This window comes from Narcine bancroftii, chromosome 3 (assembly GCF_036971445.1).
Source record: "Narcine bancroftii isolate sNarBan1 chromosome 3, sNarBan1.hap1, whole genome shotgun sequence".
Taxonomy (NCBI): Eukaryota; Metazoa; Chordata; class Chondrichthyes; order Torpediniformes; family Narcinidae; genus Narcine; species Narcine bancroftii.
Genome location: NC_091471.1, coordinates 137931496 through 137951240, shown reverse-complemented (window position 1 = coordinate 137951240; position 19745 = coordinate 137931496). Strand labels below are relative to the sequence as shown.

General features: G+C 41.6%; 1 protein-coding gene and 1 long non-coding RNA gene across 4 annotated transcripts in view; one reads left to right on the top strand and one right to left on the bottom strand.

Moving 5' to 3' along the window:
• The window catches only part of fat4 (FAT atypical cadherin 4), a 465822-nt gene extending 457096 nt beyond the window's left edge, over positions 1-8726 (bottom strand). For both annotated transcript variants that reach the window (XM_069925240.1, XM_069925241.1), the window contains exon 1: positions 6505-8726. In XM_069925240.1, coding sequence (XP_069781341.1) covers positions 6505-8715 — 2211 coding nt within the window. In that variant the 5' untranslated portion in view covers positions 8716-8726. The remainder of the gene's footprint in view (positions 1-6504) is intronic.
• Positions 4645-19057, top strand: LOC138757611 (uncharacterized). Of its 2 annotated transcripts, none has more exons than XR_011353742.1 (2): positions 4645-4705; positions 18791-19057. It is a non-coding gene; the product is annotated as an uncharacterized lncRNA (long non-coding RNA). The 2 variants fall into 2 exon arrangements; XR_011353743.1 differs by lacking the exon at positions 4645-4705 and adding an exon at positions 9220-9285.
• The last annotated feature ends 688 nt before the right edge of the window (positions 19058-19745 follow it).

Sequence of the window (19745 nt, the reverse complement as noted above, 5' to 3'; positions counted from 1 at the left end):
ACATTCACCACTTCATCTACCAACTGGTTCCATATTCTCACCACTCCCTGAGCGAAGAAGTTCCCTCTCATGTTCCCCTTTCACTTTTAATCCATGTCCTTTGGTTTGTATCTCATCTACACTCAGTGGAAAAAGCCCATCTACATTTACTCTATGTTACTGTAAATGTGTTAAGCATGTCATCAAATCAGATACCAAAAGCTTAATCTACTGTACCACTGTGCTTCTAAGATTGATTTTTCCATTGATCACTTTGCCTTTCAAGAACTTTTTTTCTCTTACCTTATTAGAGCATGATTTTGTGCAAAAACTAATCATCTAATGAGATAACAAATATCCAACTATTCATTAATCATCTTTAAGATGTTTGTTTTGGTTTGTTAAAATTTAAATTCCATTTTATAGCAGTGGAGAGTGGGTTGAGATGGAGGTAAGTGAATTATAAAGGTTGGAGGGCTGGAAGGCAATATCTAAGAGAGCATTAGAATAGTGGAAAAGATCCAAGGTAACTCAGACAAGCCTGAAATGGACTAACAAGTAGTTTAAAAATATTTCTTCCATACCATGCATTCTATAATTCTAGCTTTTTTTTTGTTTTTTTTTTAATGTGAATTTTATACTCCTGGCAGAACATCACTGAGTTTTCTGCTGTGTAAATCTACATAAAATTTGGAACTCTTTTGTCAAAATGACATTTTAAATGAAAGAAAAGTATACAATAGATGAGTGGAAAGAAGAAGAGTATACTGTTAATTTAATACAAAGCATTTGAAAATTCAAAATCTTCAGATCCAAGGACTACCAGACTCCAACCCATGAGACCATTGTCACAAACCTCATTCAGAAGAACATAAGAAAGTTAGAAATGTCAGCAGGGGGCAAGCCATCTATCTGGCCAAATAAACCTACTCTGCCATTCAAAATTATCATGGCTGATTTGGCTGTGGACTCAGCTCCACCTATCTGCCTTTTCCCATAATCATTAATTGCCCTACTGTGCCAAAAGCTATCTAACTGTGTCTTAAAATATAATTGAGAATGTGACTCTGTTGCTTCGTTGAGCAGAAAATTCCAGATTCACTTCCTGGGAAAAGCAGTTCCTCCTCATCCTGGTCCTAAATCTTGAGGCAATGTCCCCTATTTCCAGTCTCACCTACTGGTGGAAACAACCTTTTTGTCTCGATCTTATCTATCCCTTTCATAATTTTAAAAATTTCTACAAAATCCCCTCTCATTCTCCTAAATTCCAGTGAGTACAGTCACAGGGAACTCAATCTCTCCTCATAACCTAACCCCCTCATCTCTGAAATCAAGAAGGTGAACTTCCTCTGCACTACCTCCAAAGCCAGTCTATATTGTCTCAAGTTAAGGAGACCAGAACTCCATGCAGTACTCCAGGTGCAACCTCATCAATACCCTGTACAGTCAGAGTTCTTCCATCCACAGCTTCCAGCACATATAACCACTTCTACCTCCTGCACAAGATTCTTATTAAGAACAATTCAGGCAAACCTACTGTCTTATCTAATTTATTTTCTTCCTACCTTGACTCGATCTTTCTCTTTCATTCAGTCTCCTTCCACTTCCTTCAATGCACATCTGATGCCCTCCAACTTTGACAGTTTCCAATTTCCTTGTCCCAACAGCATAACACATATCCATTACAATCCCACAGACTTTCAGTTATCCTTGAATATACCATCACCAACCCTGCTTTCAGAAAGGACTCCATTCAATTGTCTCAGTTCCTCTGACTCCATCACATCAACTCTTATGTCTTTCCCCCAAAGTGCAGGTGAAATCTTTTTTCCGTATCTGCAACATCTTTTTGCCAAGTTCATAACCATGTCTCATCCCATTTCTTGCAACTCTTCTGTCATCTCCTCTTCTCCTAGAGAAAGCAAGAATCAAGATTGCCTTGCCTCATCTTCCAGCGGATCACCCTTCCTGATTTCCACTACTTTCAAAGAGAATCTTCTCCTCCTCCCTAGTCATTCAGAAGAGATCATACCTCATGCAACTCCCTAATTTGCCCTTCCATCTCCACTGACTATCTTGATTCTCATGCCACTTTCCCATACAAGGGCAAGATAGGAAACATACATCTTATTGCCGCATTCCCTCTCTGGTAACCAGGAAACTAAACTATCCTTCCAGGTGACGTAGTGGTTTATCTGCACTTGCAGGAATCTCATGTTTTCTGTTCATTACTCACTACTTAGTCTATTTTATAGCAGAAAAAAAATGAACATCACTTGGATTATTGCTTGCAGAGTACATTTAATTTGTTCACAGGAGTGACCCTGCTCTTCCAGTTCACTGCATTCCATCACATTCCCACTCTGCTTTTTTCATTATTCCAACAAGTTCCGATGTAAACTTGAAAAACATCATCTTCTGTCTGCCAATATTGTAGCCTTTAGGATTCAATGTTGAATTCAACAATATCAGGTAACTCACTTTCTCTGTTAGTATCTAAATGAGCTAGTTCTGTAATTGGTTAACTATCTGTAACATTAACTCAGCTTTTCTCTCTCTATTAATGCTACATAACCTACTTGGCATTTCCTACACATTTCACATATCTCTCTCTCTCTTTTTCACTGTCCTTCTTAATCTCTCAATCACATTCTTTCATTTACAATTTATAACCACAGCAATCCTGGCCTCACCCTATCAGAAAAGATTCCTTTGATCTATTCAGCGATTTAAAATTGTCTTGCTTCATTTCTTTCTTCATTCTGATGAGGGGCATTGAACCAAAATGTCTTTTCATAGATGCTGTCCAGCCTCCAGAGCATTTTTGTCCATAATTATTTTCTTACAGCAAACAATATGATTGTTTTGTTGAGAGGGATCGAATTTCTATAAGGAATCATACCTAGCATTGCAGTGACGACAATTTAGACATTTCCAAGATTACTCATATTACACTAAGATAGGAAAGTATCAGTCCATGCTAATTTAATAACACAATGGATTGGGGAATTCAAGACCATAACTACCCTCAACATGTGATCACAGAAAGTGATGACAATAAAGTGCCAAACAAGTTATAAAAATGAATAACTATTTTGAATGAAAAAAGCAAATATTTTTGTGATAATTTATTGAAATAGTTTGCAGGCTTTCAAAATACAAATCAATGGATAACATAATTGTGCATGCACTGACTTTTTCACTAAGGGAAAAACCAGATTCCCCCTTCCTGTGGAAAATCTGAAGGTCTCTGGAAAAACAGGCTTTGGAATTTAACATGTGATGTACAGTTAGAATGTCCTAATGCACCTGTTTTCATTGTATTTAACAATTATTTTTAATAAATCTATACTTCTCCTTTCAAACCAATCTGTTGAGACTAAAAATTTATCTAAAGGAATTAAAATCTCCAACATTCTGACATCACTAATTTGATAATATTCAGCATTCATAATGTCTTCATTCCTAAAGTTGGCAATTTTGATTCAACTTTTAAGAGCAACTAATTAAATGTATTAAGTGTTACTAAATATGAAAAGATTCAACAACTGACTTACAGCAATTTAGATTATGAATTGAATAAATGCTTTGCCTCAACCACTGTACTCGATAGAGAATGCCTTGAATTACAACTTTTTATTTGAATTTCATAGTATGTTGTATTTCAAAACATCCTTGCATTTCTTTAGTTAAATAATATTTAATATCTACACATTGTATTAAACTTTTATACAAGTTAAGAATGTGGACCAAGGAAAATACAAGATAAAACTTTACTTAAATTCATCATATATTTTTGGTGGCAAGAAAACACTCCATGTTTTATTTGGCTGGTTATGCAGTCTATCTGGACAATGGAATTGCATGCAACTAATTGAGAAAAATGTGTTGGGTCTCCACAAGTAGCACTCCGAACTAGCCAGTGGGAACTGCACAGAAATGCCTCAAATATCCTTTTAGTCTTCATGTGAAACAATGCTTGGTTTCATCCTGATGTTTCCATCCAACACTGCACCTGATTTCAGCAACTGTGTTTATATCCTTTCTCTACAATTGCATATTAAGAACATATAAAAAGATTTCCTCTCCTGGAAATAATTATTTAATCACACATAGTGCAATTGAAATAGCTAGAATCCTAACTGTTAAATCTGTCAAATTAAGAATTTGTTTAACAGGGTTATTTAACCACAACTTTATATTAAAATAATTCTGCTTTGTAAAGTTGAAGGAATGTCAAGCCCAGTATATCATAATTAGATCCTGATGTGGATTCAGTATGGTGTGAAAATAAATCACAGTCCTATTTCGCTTTCTCATATGTCAAAAAAAAAGTTAACATCACCCTCTGACTTTCAAGGAATGCACTGTGTTCTTTGTTACTGAGTTATGATCCCTCGCCTGTGCTGAATTAACTAATCTCAGTTGGGCAACAGTAGAGCAACACAATTGGAAACAGTGGTCTAAATCTGATTGGTTGGGGTCAGGTCCATGGATAAATTGCAAAACATCTAAACCAGGAACTCAAAGGACCTCAAATTAACAACCAGTTTCAATGGAGGCAGGAAGAATAGTGGATAGTCAATCTCCCCACAAAAAAGTAGCTAAACATTTACAGTGCTGTCTTTCTTAATTTTAACAGCCTTTTCTTTTTAAGCACAATTATTGGATTTCCCATGCCTCAGGAAACTTGGAAGTTGAAAGATGAAGAAGAGTAATCTGAGAGGTAAATGTGTTGATAACAACACTGCAGCACACGCACACACACACACAACCACCCCCACCCCCATTTCAATCACAATCCCACCTCTAGAAATTGTTACAGCTCCATAATTAGATTCAGACCCCTTTCCCTGCAAGCCAAATCTACCTTCCACATCCTCAAATTTATAAAATTCCACCCCTTCCACAAAAGACATTCCCCACATCCAAACATCTCTCATGATCTCTCTTTGGTTCTGCATCGATCTTCTTCCAGGTTTCATTAAAGGATTTCCACCCAAAAAGCTCTCAAGAGTAGCAAAAGATTACCTGCAGTTAAATTCTCCCTTAGACAATCTTATTTCCAGAACAAAGTTGCTCAAAACTTAAATCAGAAAAATTAGCCATTTGGATAAGATAGAAGGTAGCCATCACTGTTTGTGGAATTGCATTCTGGAAATAAGGTAGTGGGGAGTGACAAGCAGAAGAAAATATTAAATAACCACCAAATTTTCAGAATTTATCAATGAGTTTATTTAATTTTTTTTCCTTCATTCTACATGGAAAATGCTGATTGGACACTTTCACTCTTTGGGGAAAGTCAATCAGCTGGCATATTTACTGGCAAAATAATTAACACTGATGATGGCTTTGGAAAAGATTATTGCTTAACATAAAATAATATGTAATCAAAGGTCATCATTGAGGAAGGAATGGCAAGCATGTCATTTTCTTGATCTTAACTATATTTCAACATGATTTTCTATTAATAAAAATCCATCGTGAAGGACATCTGTGTGAAAGTCCCAGGAAAGCCTAAAATAGCATCACAGGTAAGACAAGACGGTGAGGAAAGCATATTGGATGCTTGCCTTCATGAGCCAAGGCTAACTATTTATGCCGCATAATAGCACAGCAAGAAAAGATATTGTCTAAAAGCATCAATAATGAGTTCAATCCTGACCTTGGGAGTTGACTGTGTGGGTTTCCTCTGAGTGTTCCAGTTTCATCCCAGATCTGCAGTTTAATAGGTTAATTGACCACTGGATATTGCCCCAGGTGTATAGGTGACTGGTAAGAACCTGGGGGAAGTTGGTAAGAATGTGGAAAAAAAACATGGAGCAATGCAGGATGAGTGCAATTGGGTGGTTGAGGCTGGCACAGAAAGGGCCTGTTCCCAAGCAGTATCTCTCATGATTTTAGGCCTGTTGTTAAATTATTCCTCCTCCTCATAGATTGCCAGGACTAACGGGAGGTCGTCAACTTACTTAAGATACTTCTCTCCAACAAATTAAGAGGGAATTAAACATCAAACCTCATTTTCTTGTGAAGGATTGAATGGGATTGAAAGCACAAAAGATCACTGATGTTAAAAAAAATCATTACAAACGAAATTATAGGACGTTTGTCACACAGTAGCCATCATTAATTTTCTAAGATCCTTCATCTTCAACCAGATCAATTTAATCTCGAACAATACCATTTCTGGCACCACATGTTCAAACTTCAATGGAAAAATTGTGGAAAAAGTCATCTGCACATGCTCAAAAAGCATACCTTGGAAATGTGTTTGGAATGTTTCCAAAAGTGATGGGGGAGGAAGAACAGCTGTGGCAGCACATCCCTGAAACAAGGCTTTCAAAATTGGGACGTCTGTTAACAGCAGCCTGGGAGGATTCAGCTCCTCCTCACCCTTCCACTTTACAGTGCGCTCTGTTAAGTGTTGCAATTGCGTCGTGGTGTGGCATGCCAAAGCTGAAACTAGGAGGGAGGGAGGAGGGGGGGGGGGGTGTTGTTATAGGATAAAGACTACAAATGGTCTACCTGCAACTGATAAGCTGTCCTCTCCTCTCGGTCCAGCGACAGCCTCGTGGAGATGACCCCGGTGCGCTGGTGGATCTGGAACCTGGAGGTGTCCCCCGCGGTGATGGTGTAGCTGACCGTCCCGTTGCTGCCCAGATCGGGGTCGGTAGCCGACACGGTCGTGATGTAGGTGCCGGGAGGTTCATTTTCCTTAATGTTGGCGAAGTACTGCAGCGGGTAGAAGGTGGGCCTATTGTCGTTGAGGTCCAGCAACGAGACGTCGACCTGGGCTACCGAGGAGAGCGGGGGGACGCCTTTATCCCGGGCTTGGACGAACAGGACGTAGTCCGCCTGCTCCTCGCGGTCGAGCTCGGCGAGGCAGGTCAGCAGGCCGGACACCGGGTCCAAGCGGAAGAGTTGCCGGTACCTGAGAGGGGTGTCGGGGCCCAGGAGGAAGCGCACGGTGCCGTTGGCCCCCAGATCCTTGTCGACGGCGGTGAGGGCCACCAGCGGGGTGCCGGGCGGCGAGTGCTCGGCGATGGCCGAGCTGTAGGACGACTGGGGGAAGGTGGGTGCCTGGTCGTTCACGTCGCTGATGGTGATGCTGAGGGTGGTGTAGGAGGTGCGGGGCTGCAGGCCCTGGTCGCGGGCGCTGATGTTGAGCCGGAGCTGGGCCGCTGTCTCCCGGTCCAGGGCAGCGGCGCTGGTGATGAGGCCGCTCTCCTCGCTGATGTTGAACCAACCGAGCCGGTTGCCCGACACCACCGAGTAGCGGAGCTGAGCGTTGAGGCCCGAGTCGCCGTCGGTGGCGCGCAGGCCGCCGATGTAGCTGCCGAGCGGCACGTCCTCGGCCACGTGCACCTGGTAGAGCGGCCGCTCGAAGGTGGGCGCGTGGTCGTTGATGTCGTTGACGAAGATGAGCAGGCTGGCGAGCGAGGAGCGGCCCATCGGCCGGCCGTGGTCGCACACCGACACGGTCAGGTTGTAGGCCGGGATGCGCTCCCGGTCCAGCGCGCGGGCCACCTTGATCAGGCGGAGCCCCGGCACCGGCGACCGCTGCACCGAGAAGTGCATCTGCTCGTTGCCCGCCAGGATGGACACCGAGATGTTGCCGTTGGCCGCCGTGTCGGCGTCGCTCACCGTCAGCAGGGCCACCACCGTGCCGATCGGCGCGTTCTCGTCCACCGCCGCGAACCTGGAGCTGGCCGGCAGGTAGCGGAACCTCACCAGCGGCTCGTTGTCGTTGACGTCCAGCAGCTCGACCGTGGCCTCGGTGCGGCCGCTCAGCGACGGGCTGCCGCCGTCGCGGGCTCGGATCACCAGCGAGTACGCCTTCTTGGTCTCGTAGTCCAGCTGCTCCTTGACAGTGAGCACGCCGGTCAGCGGCTCCATGTGGAAGGGGCTGCCCTCGTCCACCGAGTACACCAGGTCGGCGTTGGCGCCCTGGTCCAAGTCGGTGGCCGTCACCTGCAACACGCTGGAGCCGACGGGCACGCTCTCGGGCACGCTGGCCTGGTAGTGAGCCTGCGAGAAGCTGGGCGAGTTGTCGTTGGCGTCCTGCACGGTGACATTGACCTGCAAGTAGCCGAATCTCCTGGGCTGCCCTCGGTCTTCTACCTCCACCAGCAGCTGATAGGAAGGCTCGCTCTCCCTGTCCAGCCCCTCGGTGGACACGAGGTGCAGGAAAGCGCCTTCCCCGCTCGGGTTGACCGTGATGTCGAGGCGAAACCTTCCTTCTTCGTTGCCCTGCACGATCCGGTAGGAGCGGTGGTCCACCCCGTTGGAGCCAATGTCCGCGTCGGTGGCAGTGTCCAGGATGACCTGCCGCCCGCCGCTGGGATCTTCCCTGAAGCTCACCACGATGCTGGGTTCGGGGAAGACCGGGGCGTTGTCGTTGACATCCAGCACGATGATGCGCACCTCGGTGGGGTAGGTCGGCTGGCTGGACAGCACCACGATGTTGATCACGTCGCTCGGCAAGGCTTCGCGATCGATCACTGTGGTCGTGCAGATGACACCTGTGGTGGCGTTGATGGTGAACAACGCGTGGCTCTCGCTGAAGCGGTAAGTGAAGTCGGGTTTGGTGACTATGGTACCCACCAGGGTCTCGGCCGGCAGCTCCTCCTCGATCTTAAACACTTGGCGGAGTTGGTTGGACGCGGCGTCCCAGCAAAAACTCAAAAGCACCAGCAAGACGGCGATAAGATTGCAGCTTCGACCTAACGGATCCATGGTCCAGGAGTGTTCCCAGCTCACTTTTCCAGTAAGGTAGCCCTCTTCCAAAATGCATCAAATCTGAACGAAACTAGGGGCAAATCCTAGCGAAGGTGCCTTGATCTGAGATTTATAGAAAGATTGTTTTAAAATTGTGTTTCTTCAGTCGCTTCTCCAGAAAGTTTTTCAAAGCAGCTTCAGTCGTTTTCATAAAGTTTCTGTAAACTTCACTTCAACTTTTTTAATGCGTTTTTTTTAAATCTCTTGTTATAGCTTAGCTTGTAGATTGCTATGGGAGTGGGTGTTCGGATACAGTTTCAGCGCTCCGGCACCCATAAAGGCATAACTCGCTTTGGTCAATCCCCGGGAACTTGCTTTCTTCCACTCTCCCAACACAACCAAACTCCACAGCACAGGAAAGACTTCGCCCGCCCCTCAATCTGCCGCTGCCGCTCTGACCATTGGTCGGTATTCGCATCCCCCCCGCTCCCCCTCTTCCCAAATAGTGTTCGTCCCCTTGCGGGCAACGCTGCTGTCAGTCATAATGAGTGGCGGTATGTTTTCTCCCTCTCTCCCACCCCCAGGAAGGTAGGTTGAGCCAACATGTGATGTAAAGTGAGGAGAAAGTGGGCGTGGAACCGTTCGCTGGTTACAGGAATAGCTTGAAGGATTTGCGGGTCTGGACTGGTTTATGTGGCAGTGGTTTGTGGGCGACGTGTTTCACAGAGGGTGGTGACATTTTTGACGTGAAAGTTACATTTGCCACTGTACCAATGTCCCAATTTCTGGGTTTTTTTTTAAATCAATGAATACGATGTATTTAGGGAAAATACGAGAAGAGCTTTGAATGTGAGCCTGACCATTACGCGTTCCACATAGTTTGTTTTTATAAGCAAGGAATGTCAAGCGGTGCGTCTGAGTTGACCCTTTACAACCATTCATTCAGATTTATTTTTATCCACTTACTCGATAAATTACGAATACGCCATCTAATTTTAATTTTGCGAAACATACTTTGTCAATAAAATAAAGAGATAAGTTGAACTCTTAATAAGAACGGATTCCACTCTGCATAATGAAGTTTTGCACAGAGTAGACGTTGACCATTGGATTCCAGTTCAAGATTTTATAAAGCAGCAGCGCCAGCTACGTTCCAAATCTTAAAAGTACCATCTGATCCGTTCAGTGCAACATTCCTCTTTCTGTGAATGAGGCAAATCCCAAACTGAGAATGAATCGTGCGCGATGCAAGAGCGCCCTCCAGTGTTTAGTCGGAGTTGTAACTATTTCAAGCAACGCGTTGCTCTTGGGTTTTATGTTGGACTTTGTTATGCCGATGTTCAAATAGAACTTAAAATGAAAGATGGCTTAACACCTTCCAAAATGTTATCAATTTATTGTCAGGCGAAAAAGGCAGAATCCAATACTGGAGGGGAAAGATTCATTTTTTTTTTTGTGTAAATGTCTGTTCGCCTCAACCTTGAATATATTCAATAATCCTCACTGTTATATGAGCTACATCATCCCAAAGATTAATTCCCATCTGAGAAAAACGTACTTCTCATTTCCATCTGAATTTGGTCGACTTCTTATTCTCAAACTATACCTACTAGCTCGAGATATACCAACCATTGAAAAACGTCTTCATATCCAACCTGTCAATCTCAATCCAATTCATACAAGATTCCGTAAGATCAGAACTTATTTTTATATATGCCAAAGAGTGCAACCTAAATCATCATATATCAGGAGCAAAGGGTTTTTATAATGAAATACTGTTCTTTGTGTTGTGATGGGGCTAGAGGATCCCAAAACCCAGCAGCAATAGAAATTCACCAAAACAAATGGTTACTTAAACAAAAGTTGGTTTTAATTATCTTTAAACATGAAAACAGGTTAAAACCCTAACTTATTACTATTAACTTAATAACCCCCTTCTAATTCTAAGAGCATGTGTATGTATTATGTGTAAATTCAGAAAAGTTCTTTGATTCACAGACCAATCTCACTTCTCACTCCTCCAAGTTCACTGGACTCGGGCAATTTAACATTTATAAATTTCACCAGGCTTTGGTGCTTGAAACGTTACTGCTCAGGAAGGTTCTTGTCAGTTTTCAGAGAGATATTTGTTGCTCATTGGACACAAACTGATTCCTTCTGATCACCCACTTCAGTGTCTTACTGAAGAAACTTGCCCCATTTGGGTTTTCCAGATGATAACCTCTTTCAGGTCACCACAAAGTTCCTTTTTGTTTCCCTTATTTCAAGTGAAACATTACACAGCCAGCCATCTCTGTTTGTATGGACCACAAGGGCTTTGAACAGGCTGAACTAAGAACTCACAACCTGTCTTCAAAATGGAGTTTTTTCACAAGCTTGCCAGCTTGTCATGTTCCAGTCCCAGCTTTGCTGCCGAACTGTAGAACTTAATTCTTTCTTTCTCTCTCAGAAAAAAACCACATGACCCACTTAGAACAACAAACTGCAACCAGACAGATTGTAGAACCAGACCCAATCTTCTGAGTCCGTTCATCTGTTGCTTTCCAAAGCAATAATCCATTACTCCACAGCATGTCCAATTAACACCTACCTGTGACGTCCTTGTAGGCATTCTTCAAACTTTTTACAAAGCCACTCGGAGCCTGGACTGTCTGGCTTGAGCAGAGCTCTTGCATTTTAAATGAGATCTGTTATGAAGTGTTTGTATTTGTTTGTGACTTACACTAAAAAAACCTTCCACAATTTATACACCAGAAATTCTACTGAGTCCATTCTTTTCTTTCCTTCTCCTTCCATCAACTTAGGTAATGTTTGTCCCCGGTAGGTTTTCGCTATTGTATTTAATGTAAGGCTCCCATACTTGTTCGAATATTTCAATATTATTTCTTAAACTATATGTTATTTTTTCTAATGGAATACATTTATTCATTTCTATATACCATAGTTGTATTTTCAAATTATCTTCCAATTTCCAGGTTGACATAATACATTTTTTTGCTACGGCTAGGGCTATCTTAACAAATCTTTTTTGTGCATCCTCCAAATCAATTCCAAATTCTTTGTTTGTTATGTTACTTAGGAGAAAGATCTCTGGATTCTTTGGTATATTGTTTTCTGTTATTTTATTTAATATCTGACTGAGATCATCCCAAAATTTTTCTACTCTCTCACATGTCCAGATTGCATGAATTGTTGTTCCCATTTCTTTTTTACATCGAAAACATCTATCAGATACTGTTGGGTAAAAAGTCATTATCTGAAATATTAACGCGTTTTCTCTTAACAGATGCTGCCTGACTTGCCGAGTGCAGTGTTTACGCTCGTTATTGCAGTTCATGAAAGAGAAATTTAACCTTGCGTAACTCACAATCATTACCAAAATGTGAGACGCAGAATACAAAATTACTTTTGTAGAATTTTCCATGCACATTATGGAAAATTGTAGTCTGGAAAGTTTTCAAGGAATGTAACCCTTCTGTAACCCAGGTGTACACTGTATTTCGCACTTTGGAAAGAAGAACAGGATAGGCCATATAGTCCTTTGAAGTTGTTTCACCATTCAAAATCTCTGCCAATCCTGAACTACAACACTGTTTACCTATCCTACCAAATTCATTGATTTCTTTAATATCCAAAAATCTATTAATAATTACTTATTTTGCAATCAATGACTGAGCATTCCCAATATTCCAGGGTAGAGAATTTCAAAGTTTGCCATCTTCCTTTTTCAATCCAAAATAGCATATTCTTTATTTTGTGATGGTGACCCCCCCCCCTAATTGTGAGCCTCATAGTGGCATAACAGTTAGTACTGCCATCTCACAACTCTAGAGCTCCAAATGCAATCTCAGGTGAAATTTAAACATTTTCTGCATTAAAAAACAAGTTTTCTACATCCTAAAAATCGACTGAAAATTGCCCATTTTTAGTTCAAATTAATTGCAAAATAAATATAAAAATAAGATCATTATTTTGTTTAAGAGATAATGTTACAAAGATGTGGAGAAAAAAGATAAACAATGGGACAATGGATATCTCATGGGGTTGCTGTGAGAGCCAGCACAATCTTAATGGGCCATATTGCCTCCCATGTCACAAGAAAATACAAGCTCAAGATTCTCCTGTCAGAATAAGCATCGTCTAAGCTATAGAGAATAGAGGCCTAGTCTACTCAAAGAATTAATTAAAAAGATTCAATTATCTTGTTCACTCAATTTTTTTTAAGTGAACTACCCATGGCATTTGACACATTGTTATCCAGACATTACCATGAGTTGAGATTTCATTGTTTTTAAATGACATTATTCTGAGAATCTGTAGAAAGAGAAATAATTTGTATGGGCTGAGGTTTATCTGCATTATAACTTACATCCATAAGTGTGAATCCTTGCATCTGGAAAATTTCAGGTTCACTAGTGATTCACCACTAGAAGTACATAATAACATTTTGTGATTGGTGTGATTTCTCCCAAATAACATTTATTTTTTAAAAATCAAATAGCACTAAAGAACACTGTATGATCCAGTTTCTCAGCATAATATGCTGCTTTCAGTATTGTCTATGGTCTTTTTAATCATGGCCCTTGCATTTAAGTCCAAATCATTTATATCACAAAAAGCATGGTGCCTAGGAATGAGTCATTTAAAACTCTGTATGATCTCTCCAACAACTAAAATTCCCACAAACCATTACATTTCACTTTCTGAGCCAACTTTTAATTCAACTTCTCACTTCTTGGTTCCAATGAGCTTTTGACTTCATGATCAATTTACCATGTGTGACTTTTTTTTTCCAAATACCTTACTAAAGTCTTTGTATTCTACATCAAATACTGTATCCTGGTCCAACACACTTTGTTACGTCTTCAAAAAGTTGAATTAGTTTAGTCAGTTGCAACTTTTTCTCAGCAAATTAATGCTGACTGCCCTTGATTAACTCAATGTACATAAAAGTTCCTTTTTTCAATTTCACTTTTACTTATTCATGTCTCATCATAATAAAATTGGTCTTCCTTCAACATAGGATTTTAGTCTGGTTTTTCTTTGACCATTTTATAACAATGCCAAAACAAAATGCAAAGTTATGTTATGACTCAGATTTATCCCCCTACGAACATCAGATTACCAATGTGACTCAGTCTATCCATTTCATTTTAAATAAGGCTACCACATCAGCAATTTGTTGTTTTAATCTCTACAATCCTCCACTTCTTTTATGAGCCTAGTGATTTTTATATCACTTCATATGCTTTCTATCTCTAAATTTATCATTTATAGTACTTCACATCTTTCTTCCTTGATGTCAATACCTATATCATCCCCCTGCAAGGTATTCAGAACTTTACACCCTACTACTCACACCATCAATTTGATCTCTAATTTTTTTCTGTCATTTCATCATTCTCTTCATGTATGTGCAGAGTATGTTCAGGTTTTCATTGATCAGACCTACAAAGTATCTAATCACTTATATTCTTTGATTTATTTCTTTTAGAACTTTTCTGTTTAATAGAGCACCTTTCATATGTTCTAGGTTTTCTAATGTCAGAATGATTTCCTTTTTCTTGATTTATTCAGCCTTTTTTTTTGTTTTTCAATATCTGTGGACACCCCTTTTCTTTTAATGGATACATATTTGTTCAAACCTTCACCATCCCCTGCACTCAGCTCCAAATATCAACCACTGAACTGATTTACCTTCAAGTAACTTTTTTCAGTTCCAAATTTTCTAACCCCACCTCATTTTTATAAAATCTGCTCCAACCCATCCAACCTGAAATTATTACTCTTGGTCTTTCTTTGCCCATTTCCATAGCTGTGCTAAACCTAACCAAATTATGGTAAATGTACCCAGTGTACTCTCCCACTGACACCTTTTCCACTTACCCATGTCCAGGACTACCCCTTAATCAGATTTTCAATTCACTGATTTAAAATGGACAGCATGATTGGCTTAGTGGTTGGCGCAATGCCTTTACAGTGACCGGGACCAAGGTTAAAATCCCATGCTGTCTTTAAGCAGTTGGCATTTTTCAAGAATTCTGCTCCCGTAGCCTTCATATTGGTATTGTCCTTTTTAATGTTAGGATAGTTGAAATCCACAGCCATCACTGATTTGCAACCTTTGCACTTGATCAGAAATGTGTCTAGAAATTTTCTTCACTATCTCTATCTGACTTTTTAGTAGCCTATAGCCACAATGTTATTCTCCCTTTTCGTTCACCAAAGATTCTTGCAAATTTCTACAGGTAGAGAGCATTCTGACTGGTTCCATTACTGGTATGGAGATGCCAATGCACAGGACAGGAAGAGGCTACAGAGGGTGAACTTGGCCAGCACCATCATGGGCATTAGTTCACTCCATTAAAGACATCTACAAAAGGCAGTGCCTCAAGAAAGCAGCTTCTATCATCAAGGACCATTAGCACCCAGGCCATGCTCTTTTCTAACTTCTTCCATGAGGAAGGGGGTACATGAGCCTGAAGATGCACACCCATCGTAACAGAAAAAAAGCTTCTTCACCTCCGCCATCAGATTTCTAAATGGACAATGAACTGCAGATGCCACCTCACTTTTATCTCTTTATTTGCACCATTTTTTTTTTTAAATCTTGCACTTACGTAACTAATTTATAGCAATTTTGTACCTGTGATACACAATACTGCTGCCTTAAATCAAATTTTGTGACACATGGGCAGTGAACTGGAATTCATTGACTGTGTGTAGTCCAGATAGCTGGTTCCTCTCTTGGCTCCACCTTCACCTACCCCAATATAAATCCTGATTTTCCCACCTTACCTCAGATTCACCTGAGGACTATTGTGTCTACCAGCCATTGATTGTAAGTGAGTAAAAGCATTTTTCTACTCTTCACTTGTCTCTGAGTGCAATCAATTTTAATAGATTAACTTTGAAACAGGATGGAAGTTCTGTTGAAACCAGGCATGCCGCAGGTCATCTCCCTGTCCCTTGAGGCCCTGGAGAAATTTGCCTATTGGCTGGAGTGCTTCCAGTCCTACCTGATGGCCACACAAGACGTCGTCAACTCATATAGTCTCTGGAGATTGGCACTTCTCTCTCGAGTCAGCCCCAAAGGGTACGCTGTCATCAGAGACTGTGCAACGTACAAGTCGGCCATAGAAGGCTTGAAGGCCCGCTACATGAGGCCCCAGAATGACTTGCTGGGGAAGCACTGACTCTTTCAACATCAGCAGTGTCCAAGTGAGTTGCTGGACAATTATGTTCTTGAACTGTGGGCCCTGATCAGAAAATGCCACCACGAAGCGGCCATGGCCCGGGTGAGAGAGGAGGAACAAATCCAGGACACAGTCATGGCAGAAGTGAGGCCGAGGTATGTGAGGCAGCAACTGCTAGAGTTGGGAAAGAAAGACCTGGCCAACAACCTGGAGTTGGTGAAAGCACTTGAACAGGCCCAACTAGGAGCGGACGACCTCACGGACAAAAGTGGCACCTTTTCAGAGGACCAAGTCATTCGGGCACCGGTGACCCATGCAGCCCGAATTCTGACTGGTGCAGCCAAGGCACATCACCCCCATGCCAGATGCCCTGCCAAGGACTCTGTGTACTCATGTTACAGTAAGTGAGGGCACTGGGGGAAGGTTTGCTGGGATAAAGGGAACCCAAAGAGGGCGACCACCTGTGCAATGCACAAATCATCGCTTGACCTGTGTCAGAGTCCTGAAGTGCCAGCCTCAGCCTCTCTGCGCTGCTCGCCACCAGAGTCTTGCTGCGCCTCATGGCTGGACCTGCCACCAGATATAAAACATCACGGGAAGCTATGGTGGCCATCTTGCCACACCTTGAGGTCGACGCCACCTAATCCTTCGTCAGATCAAGATGGAGATCGGCCATCTTGCTGCTCCTTGTAGTCGACGCCACCTTGTCTGCCCGTGGCCCAAGAGGAGAGAGTCGACATCATCATGGGATTTCCGGAGCACTGGCATCGATCAACCTGGATCAGGCAATACCTCACCAATTGAATAACTCGACGATAGAGGTGATGGTAAATGGACATTTGACTGATTGCTTAGTAGACCCTGGCTCCACAGGGAACTTTATAAACTCTGTGATGGCTGTGTGCAGTACAGCTTAAGAGTGTATCTGATGGACTATCATATTTTCCTAGTTTTGCATTTGCACTGGGATGATCCAGGAGTATTGTATAGTTCATCTAACTATGTCTAGTATGGGGCAGAGCTCCAGTATTCCAATAAGATCTGTTTTAAAGTGTTTGTATGTTACCTACTCTAACAAACCTTTCCCAATTTATCTCCCAAAAACATATCTATATACTCTGTCACACTAGAGAGCTATCAAATACTTCTCGGACATTTACCCTCTCATCCCTGGGATTATTCTCATAAACCTCTCCAGCACCCTCCCCAATACAAGCACATCCCATCTCATACATGGGGCCCAGTACTGCTCTCAAAACATCTACTCACATGGTCTCACATCCTTGCTTTGTATTCAAATCCACTCAAAATGAATGCCAACATTTCAGTTGCCTTTCTTACAACTGACTCAACCTATAAATTTTGCAGGAATTCTCCACAAGGATTCCCAAGTCACTGTGGACCTTCACTTTCTGAATTTTCTCCCCATTTAGAAAATAGCCTACTTCTTTATTCTTTCAAATAAAGTGCATGACCACACTTACGTACATTGTACTCCATCTGGTACATCTCAGCCTATACTCTTGATTTTAATTTGCATAAAATGCCTCGGGATTCTCTTTAATCCTTCTTGCCAAGAACATTTCATGGCCCTCTTTGGCCTTACTAATACCTTGCTTGAGCTTTTTTCTGGAAGCTTTATATCCCTTCAGGATGCTATCCTAACCATTCTACAATGTCAAACATAATCTTTGGGGCAAAGACATGTTTTTCCTTTATTTGCCTCTGTGCTCCACAGTTTTAAATATGTAATCGAACAATTCATGTGTGATTAAAGTGTGTTTTACAGATTTTATTAAAGGGTATTTGTGTACATTTTGGTTTGACCATGTAGAAATTACAGCACTTTTTACACATAGTCTCCTCACTTCAGGGCACCGTAATATTTTGGACATTGCAATATATTTTAAAGTACTTTGTTGCATATCCCTTGTATGCAATGACTGTGATTCATAGACTACCAAGTTCTGAATATCTTTTCTGATGATGCTCTGCCAGGCCTCTTCTGCAGCCATCTTCAGTTCTTGCTTGTTTCTGGGGCTTGTCCCTTTAATTTTTCTCTTCAGCCTATGGAAGGCATCCTCAATTGGATTTTGATCATGTGACTGACTTGGCCATTCAAGAATTTTCCTGTTTTTAGCTTTCCAAAACATCTTTGTTGCTTTAACAGTATTAAGGATCATTGTTTTACTGTAGGATGAAGCACTGTCCAATGAGTTTGGAGGCATTTGCTTCAACCCGAGCAAATAAGATGGTTCTGTATACCTGAGTTAATTTTGCTACTGCTCTCTGCAATTAAATCATCAATAACTGTGCCAGTACCTGTGACAGCCATACATGCCCAGCCCATAGCACCCCTACCATCATGTTTCACAAATGAGGTGGTATGCTTTGATTTTTGGGCAGTTCATTTATGCCTCCACAATTTGCTCTTGCCATCACTCTGGTACAGGTTAATCTGCACAATATATTTTTTCAAATTTTGAAATACTTCTTGGCAAAATGTAATCTGGCCATGATGAAGAGCTCAAGTTCGAAACACTGGTTATTGAAAGGACCCTGTTTGACTTGCTGAGTTTCTCCAGCGTTGCTGTAATCTGGTCATTCTGTTTCTGTTGTTAACTCGTGGTTTTCATCTTGCAATGTAGCCTCTGTATTGACACATCCACAACTGCCTCCAGATGAGTGTTTGATTTATCGGACAGGAGTTTGGGGATTTTTGTTCATTATGATAAGAATTCTTCGGTCATCAGCAGTGGAGGTCTTCCTTGGCCTATCAGTCCCTTTGCAATTACTGAGCTCACCAGTGCATTCTTTCTACTTAATAATGTTCAAAACAGTTTATTTTAGTAATCCTAAGGTTTGGATAATGTCTCTATTTTATTCTTGTTTTTCAGGATCTTTGACTTTTATTGATCCTCATATTGAAAAATGGCAACTACAGACTCCAAAGGGGATGAAAAGCAAGTCTTGCTCTCTTATATCTGCACAAATACAGCAATTAAACATACCTGAGTAATCACAAACACCTGTGAAGCCAAATGTCCCAAACATTATGGTGCCCTGAAGTGGGAAAAATATGTATAAAAAGTGTATTATTCCTACATGGTCAAACCAAAATGTGTACAAATAGCCTTGAATAAAATCTGGAATATGTACTTTAATCACATGTGAATTGTTTTAGTACAAATTTAAAACTGTGGACCACATAGCCAAATAAAGGAAGAAAAAAAAGAGTATTCATCCCAACTATGGGGGCAGTGCATGTCAATGGGGGAATGGGGTGTGAAATTGAAATGGTTGGCCACTGGGAAGTCACCGTTATTATGGCAGACAGAGTGAAAGGTGTTCAACAAAATGGTCTCCTAGTTTGCGCCCAATCTCTATGCTGTAGAAGAGGCCACAACAGTAGCACCAGATGGAGTTGGTGAAATGTTGCTTAACTTGGAAGGACTGTTTAGGACTTCAACTGGTGGTGGGGGGGTTGGGGGAATAATATGTAGCATTTCTTGCAGTCACATGGGATGGATACAAGGGGTGATAAGTGGGAAGGGATGAGTGGATGAAGCAGTCCTTGGGGAGCAGTTCCTACAGAAAGGGGAGGAGATGGAAAATTGTGTCTGGTGATGGGAGAACATTGTAGGTGGCGGAAGTTGTGAAGGATAATATATTACATGTGGATACCTGCCTTTCCAAACGCTCTCAAATGTTATCATAAAACCAATTTTAAAGTTTAAATCACATGTCGATCTTGCTGTAATTAAATGAGTAATTGGCACATTGAAATTGACAGCACACTTCAATTGACCAGTACAGTCATCTGGTTGAATCAGCTGGAATACAAGAATGTTA